General features: G+C 31.0%; 1 protein-coding gene across 1 annotated transcript; it reads right to left on the minus strand.

Moving 5' to 3' along the window:
* Positions 1 to 717: 717 nt before the first annotated feature.
* Positions 718 to 4,881, minus strand: MS3_00005287 (uncharacterized protein; the record flags this gene model as incomplete). The annotated part of the gene is made up of 6 exons (XM_035730657.2): positions 4,501 to 4,881; positions 3,948 to 3,986; positions 3,272 to 3,422; positions 2,673 to 2,814; positions 2,124 to 2,184; positions 718 to 789 (listed from the first exon to the last, which is right to left on the minus strand). Exons 1-6 carry the CDS (start codon positions 4,504 to 4,506, stop codon positions 718 to 720), a joined length of 471 nt encoding a protein of 156 aa, XP_035586835.1. The 5' UTR covers positions 4,507 to 4,881.
* Positions 4,882 to 8,283: the final 3,402 nt, after the last annotated feature.

The following is an 8,283-nucleotide window of genomic DNA, read 5'->3' on the forward strand; positions in this document are numbered from 1 at the left end:
TGACAACAGTATTAATGAATCATAAAATAACATTTACTGGACGTTTTCTTTTTGTTTTCTTCATAGTGAATCATTACGATTTCAGAATTATCATTGCAAAAGAAAATCAAATAATCTTAAAACAGATCTATGACGTAGCTGATTATCTTTCGATGTAACCCATTAATCTGATCATAAAATGTTTGACAAACAACAAAACAAGAAGAGAAAAATGTATTCTGTTTTGTCGAAGGAAAATTATTGCACAATGCTGGATTATATACAAAAAATTTAATTATTTGGAGAATATCCACTCAACTGAAACTTTCCTGACTATTCTCAACATAACTTTTGTTTTTCTTCGGAAAACACATACCGTCATATATGAGTCGATAGAAGTGAGAAAAAACAAAGCGAATCGTCTGCTAACAATATCCTAATAATCACTTATTTGAATTGATATAACTTTAATGTCGAATTAGCTACCGGTTAAGTAATGTCACAAGACTAAGAATATTATAGTAAGAATTAAAGGAACATTAAATCATAATGTTTTGTTGTCTCCCTGAAACGATTGATTACAGATTATGGATGATTAGATAAATTAGAATATTTCCAAGTTATCAATGCAACATAATGATGATTAGTGATTTCTGGAACTTATATTCAAGTTGAATGATTTGTAAATAAAAGCAAGATTTTCTTATCATATCATTCATAAAATGTAACTCTACGATATCATTTACAAAAACCAAAACTTTCACTACCATTCATATTTGCGACTTCGGAATAATAAATCCATCCAAGATACTGAATAATAAATGAAAATATTTTCAAAGTAAAAGCAATCTTTATTTGAGTTCATGAACCGATCAACGTTAGACCACCATTTTAAACCTGGAAGCAGTGGACTACCGTTTCGTCGTAGTATAGGACTCTTTAGTGATGTACATCCCCGATCCCACTCACAGGATTCGAACTTAAGGCCTTCTATCTCGTGCCCGAGTGCTTAACCTCCAGACCACTGAACTGGCGTCCGACGGTGTTAATGTCCGATTTCAACCAGTTCACGAAATTGGGCGACCATCTTCAATTGTCTTCGGGGGATAGCCACCTCACACTCTACACAGTTGAACTTCATTGATCACGGCTTTTCACTAGAATTCTGCGAATTATCTCTTGAAGCTAGTCACTAGTGAGCATGTGATAACTTTCAGTACAGGGTTGTGAAGATTGTAGAGTTTTAAATAAGTTCATAAATCGATAGTCCTGGATTTGAGTCCCACTGATAAGAAATTTCATACTAAAACGAAACGGCCGTCCAATGCTTCCAGGTTTTCAATGGTATTCTAATATATATAGATTTATGAACTCAATTAAAACTCAACCATCTACACAACCCTATAGTGATCTTAATTATCATGGATCTCTTACTAAGAGAACACTGAAAAATTAACATGAAAACGGTTTTGTTTCAATCTAAAAACATTTAAAAATCAGTTTGATTTCGTTTGGAAATTATCTATTCAATATTATTGAGAACTTATAGATGAATATTTATTCTATACATGTATATTTTTATGTAACAATCAAAAGATTTTGTGATTTTGTAAACTGTAGTTTACTACATAATTTGTAGTTTGCCTACAACTGTACTGTCTTAATAAGATAACTTGTTATCTTTTTTTACAAATTCCATAGATTTTCCACTAATATCCTTTGTAAATATTTTATGTAAATTCTCTATTGTCTGATTTGATTACTTTTTAACACCTCTAATTATCTGTTTACTTACAATTCATGTTAAATGTATAATGAATTTATTTTTATTTTAAAAATTGCCGTAGGAAACTTTTCCCCTTCAACCACATTACACACCCTAGATTACGTATTTATTCAGAATCTTATTTCACTTTGAACTCTGAATAATATGACGACGATTATACTCGTCAGTTTGGTTGGTGTTTTAAAATTGCATTAGATTATAAATAGATAATTAGAATTCACAAAATGCAGATCAATTCATATAACTTCAGTTCAACTGAGATATGATATCTACGACTGCCATTCTATAAACAATGATTTCAATCTTTGATAGCTGTAAAGTGTCGTTCCTGATATATTAGAGCCTTCATGAAAATTACAGGTTCTTCTTTAAAGGCTATCAAACTATGGTGTCGAACACCAGATAATCCCATTTCTGTTCTTCACAACACAAGGAAATAAATAAAAGCTGGTTATACACTAAGTATTAATTGAAAAGTAAAATTTATGATTTAACTGGTCAGTGAACAATACTCCTCCTACTTGCTAAAAATCCGCTCATTAATCTTCGTTAAAATTCAGTTAAGGTACTTGCTTTTCGAGTGATATGACCATAAATACACCTGAATCCTAGTCTATCAGATAAAATGAAGTACACCGAAAAACAGAGAATATGGCGACTTAATACGTAAACAAAGTAAAAAGAAAAATGTATTGCAATCTTTTATCGTTGGTTCACTGTATAAATTATTGACTTTTTATATATACAGTGACATTATATTCATCGTTCTCTTCAGATGGACCATTGTAATTAATATGTGTGGAGTAAATCGAACTCTGCACCACATCAAATATCGTAATAGTCATTTTTAACATTGTATTTGGCTACTTACTCTTAAGAATTACAGATGTGATTTATAGAAATCTACATTTTTTCTGAGATGTTTTTCAACAGTTCAAATATTCCTACAAAAGAACTAGTGGTAGGACATCTCAAATGTTCCTCATTTTGTATACCGGTATTATTAAACGTCAGCTTGTAATTATGCAACCACTTTTCACTTGACAATACTTTAAAGTGAAATATGAAATTACCAATAATTAGTTTAAATATTTCATAAATATTCTATTTATACATTTGATACTACCAATCAAACTACACTTAATTTCCATTATATATATTGATTCAAAGCTGGAAAGTGACAAGTTGTCTGAACCATTTCACAGTAAGGTAACATATTTAGATATTGAGAAAATCAAACTTTACTAGCACATGTTTTTAAATATTTTTACAAATACAAAATATAGTGTTTGCTGTCTTCTACAGGTTTTGATTTATTTAATTCTTTTGATTGTTGGTGAATGGTTTATCGTTATCACCTTGACATTCTATTCAAAGAAAAAAACTTCACCGTAGTGATCGTAAAGTTTCCTGGTACGTCCGAGGGTGGGGAGAGCCGGTCTTCCCTCTGGAACTGCTCTCACATGGCCACGCGTATACAACCACTTCCAGGGAATTCCTACTCACTACCTTCTCGCGACGGGGGTGTCGTTTGCGAAATTGAGAGAACTATCAGCGAATGTCCGAAGCTTTTTCCGGGTTGGAGGATACGGAGGATCCAACTAGGGAAGTTGGAAAACCCTGATTGCAAACAATGGTGCACATGAGCTCCAGGATCCTGATGGAACAAATGACGTACGAACCAATTGTTGGTCACCGGCTAACATGAGACTGCATCTCCTGACGTTGCTCCACTGCCTTATGAATTAGACCTTTAGGTCAAAGGTTCCAGGCGCGGCTCCCTAAGGAAACCAACTGTTTCGGTCTAGGCGCCTGAGCAACATCACAGCCCACACACAAATCAAGTGACTTGTGGGGCGCATATGTATTCGGTGCCCCTTTGTACCAATATTTATGTGTTCAAATAAATAAATGATAAATAAACATCACAATCTAGTTCATTTGAATTCTATTGGCTAATTTACATTGCATGTTGACTGATTATGCTGATCATTTCGAATATTTGACAATTGGTTTTATATTTTTCTTATAATAAAAGCCATAGTCATTTCGGATGTTAATTAGTTTGACTACTTCAGTGAGAGTTTAACTTAAGTTACAAACCACTGTAAATTTCTAAAAAAATACTTTGTATTAAATTTTCTAATTTCGGTATTTGTGGTCCATTAAAAGCTCTAAGTACCAACTTCATAATATCCTCGTTAGCTTCACTCTTTGAAACCTAAAATTCGAAATAAAGAAGAAACGAAAACAATGATGCAGGCTTTACATCCAAGACTATTTTAAGTACAAAAATATAGGTATAGGACATTCTAGCAGTTTTTACAAGAGGTACAGGTTATACGGACTGAAAAAACGTTCATTTACCAAATTCATATCCGGGGATTACTCTATATGTTTTTCGAATTGAGAATCCTAGTCAATCAACAGCTCAATCCTTAAACAAATAACCCACTTTTAGTCACATGACGCTACCAGAATAATCATTCAGGCTTGTCCACAAAGTCTAAAGAACTGGTTTGAAAAAAGTTTGATCTAGAATCTTGTTCACGTCAGAAGTTATAGCAATTCACCAATCTAAATCTAATATCTGTGTACAAAAAAGAACGCGCATAGTCTCTTGTTTTACTATAATCTTAGCACCCCTCCTAATTACAAAAACTATCGTTACCAATCGTTTTTTCTTCATCCTCTTAATCTTTTATATTTCTTCTTTAAATATTATTTTATATTACCTTCATGAGTAATAATTAAATTACATTCACTACCTGAAAACATTCATTTCATCATTTTTAGTAATTTTCTTAAATGACGCAACACCTCTCTATCTCATTATAGACTATTATACACAAAATATAACTATAAATGACATTCAGGTAAAGAAAATTGTCTCCTTTAAAATCTCTTCTTTTTAGTTTTTCATTTTTCTTAAAATTTTTTGATAATAACTAAATAGCAACACAAAACCGATTTTCTTTTTTTGAATTTTTTTTTGTTTCCTGTGCTTAAGGACATGAATGTCTTATGCATGTTAGATAGAAACATTATAAATTGTAATAAATAATGTCATGATTGATTCATTTCTCTCTGTTCACATTGTCGTAAAAAAAAATAATAAATCATAATAATCGGATTATTTTACATTTGCTTTTTATATGAAATGAACTAAGGCATACTGTGTTTATACAAAATGGGAATAGTTAATTATTATTTTTATCATTATTTCATTGTATATTGTTTTAAATAATTTTTTACCCCTATCTTTAATTAACCATTTTGCTTAGGTTATGAAATATACCCCCTGATACAAATGTCAAGGTCAACAAAAATTTTTTAAAAAAAAACAATAAAACTTCGAACTAGTTTTACTACTAAATTAAAACAGTTTAAATTATTTTTAAAAAAATACTTGAATATTGATTGTTATTTTTCTTAACATTGTGATTATATATCCATACTGCACATTTTTGTATGATATTCATGTATATTTTGACTGTGATTTTTTGAAGGCATTTTGTTCTAGTTTATGACTGGTCAATAGTTCATATCTAAGACCCTACATATGATTGAACTTTGGTCCTGTAAGTTTTATAGTAAGCAAGATACCATTTGGTGTTCAATTCATTGATATTTTTCGACTAGCTTACAAACAGATTTGTTGAAAATGTAATTGAGATTCATGACTCATGAAATTAGTCAAGTTGAGTGTTAGATAGGCACTTAGAGAATGGTTGAAATCAACATCTAACTGAATTTGGAAAATTTGAAGTATTTTATTATGCCTACTAAGAGGTCAAAAAAAAAATCAAAAGTTAATTAATGAATGTGCAATGTCTGCAAGTCAGAAACTAGGTCAAAAACATCTACTTAGTGATTTATGATTTACAACTGCTTTCCAGTTAATGTTACTTCATGTTATGAATCACCTTCAAATATGTGTATGGTTGAACAGTTTTTAGAAAGTTCAGATAACAGAGAGAGTTGTAATTAACTCAGAAATTTTCTTAACTAATGAGCTATCAACCGAATAATGATATCTAGATATGGTTCAGGAGTTAGCTGTCTTGATCCATCGATTGTTTTATTCCGATGCCATATGCATAAGAGTTGTACAATTGCTCGTAATTTATTATCGCAGCTATTAAAGTAATTATTATATTGTCTCTGTTAGATTAGATCAAAATTATTAAGCACAAGCAACTGACTGTTTATTATTAACAAACACCATGGTGCACATGACTAAAGTTGGGATTCAGTAGCGTATCGTAATAATAACTCTTCCATTTGACAGTAATATCCAAAAATAGTTAATCCCTGAAAGAAATAATCACTGAGTATAATTCTGGTACTTGTTTCGAACATATCATTAAAATTACTATTCACTATGAAAATAAATAAACCACTGGTGTTTTATGAAATTGATTTTTCGTTCCTCAAAGTATGCAGTAGTTGTTTGTTAAACTCTACTCAGGATCTGTTGTGATCCTGAAAAATAATTTTGGCTGAATTATTAAACTCTGAAACCTACCATCATAGTGCTAACTATGAGTTAGGTTACAAGATTTGTGATAACTCTTGTAGATGATTACTGTTTTATCTGTAAACTTTCTGTTCTTTGCGCTTAGTTATGTTAAAGTAACGGAGATGTGGTAATGTGTTCAAGAGAAAGAAGCTTGACACTCAATATTTTTATTAACTGTTTACCAATATCAACTAAGATAGGATCATATTGACGTGAACTTGAGCACCACTTAAATTCACCGTAATACTACTTCTACTTCGTGTAAAAAGACAAACCTTTTAACAGACTACGTAGATAAAGCATTAAACTAAGTTAACACGGACAATGTAGCATCACTTGCAATATATGCAATATATCGTTGTCAGAGTTACTCACTTTTAGGTAATTGTTATAATTCATTCTACTATGGAATTCCTCGTATACATGCATGACTGAAAAACTGAGATATTAGTGATTGGCAAAGCAAACACTCAATACATCTAAGCATATAAATATCATAGATGCATGAATCGTCGTCGCCAAACTTAAAATCAATGTAACTAGTTATCAGTCAAATTTCTTGTGATAAAAAAGTCATACTTATTAGAAGTTAGATGTATTAACTAAACAAATATCACGCTTGAACAAATATGATTTAGTTGTGACAACATGGGACGTAGAGAAACTCAATATACATAGAATCTTTACTTAGTGGATGAGGATGAAAACGCGACGTTTTTCAAACCATATATTCATATTTGTGATTATTTTTATTTGACTCTTGAATTTACATATCTATTAGTCAATACAGTTGGTTTGACCATAAGTTTTGTTTTAAGCCACAGAAATACAATCACACCAGTAACTAGATGATTACCATCATTACCACACTTTATTCTTATAATCTACAGGGGAAAAATGAATTAATGACGAGAGGTTCAACTATTTCTCCAGTTTCATATTATTTATTCCATCTAAATTGATTACTTTAACCTATACGAAGCCTCCAGATTTTTACTTGAAGACCTAGGGAAGATGACAACCAAAGGTAAACTAATTTTTAAAATCATATATTGATAACCAAGAAAATAATTAAGAATGTCAAACTTTTAACAAATGGTAGATGACAAGATGACGTACATGGACTTCATTACCAGAATCACATGGTTGATAGGAATAAATGTAACTGTATGGTACTTTTGTTACATCGATCTGCGAACAAAAAAAATTACATTTAACTAATTTCAAACAGACTTCACTAGTTAGAAAACTGTTTAAACAAATTCAACTAATTTCAATTTCTTTTCATAACAGTACACTTAAAAAGTAATTGTGGAAATTGCATGAATTTCAATAATTATTTAGATTCATAGGTCTTAGATCACTTGACAACGAACTTAGATTCGTGATTTATGGGCAAATATTATCAATCAGCACTAGTAAAATGCTAACAGTTACCTCAGTGCTCTAGTAAAGATAGAAATGGCTAGTAATTTTTGGACTTATAATGCTGGTTTGGATCTATAGGTTTTCGTTCCGTCTATGTGCAGCATAGTAAATTGGTAGTCATTTTCGGAACCTCCCTAAAATTTGTAAATGATTTAAATAGAATCCAAGAGACTGAAGTTGACGAGATAACCTGTAGTGTAACAAAAAACAGTTTTTTCTCTGAATTTATATAGATATGAATATTACTTGAATGATGAATATAATCATCAATGTATACAGACAAAGATGTTACCAACAACTTGGATGAACTAAAATGGGATTTGACTCATGCATTGAGCTGATTGTGTTTGCTTAGAAGGATTGCTCGGACATTCTAACCTACGCTTCAGATAGCATTGTTTAGGACTTTTCATGTATAGGCCTCACTTCTAAAACCTGTCGCGGATTTAAAAATTACCATAGAATGATTTATTTTTAAACTTCAGCTAAATATTACTCCGTTTTCAACTTACAACGGTTAAATAAAAGAACTTTTAAGTCTTTAGACAGGGAAATCATACAGATTCAA

This window comes from Schistosoma haematobium, chromosome 3 (genome assembly GCF_000699445.3).
Source record: "Schistosoma haematobium chromosome 3, whole genome shotgun sequence".
In the NCBI taxonomy this organism is placed as follows: Eukaryota; Metazoa; Platyhelminthes; class Trematoda; order Strigeidida; family Schistosomatidae; genus Schistosoma; species Schistosoma haematobium.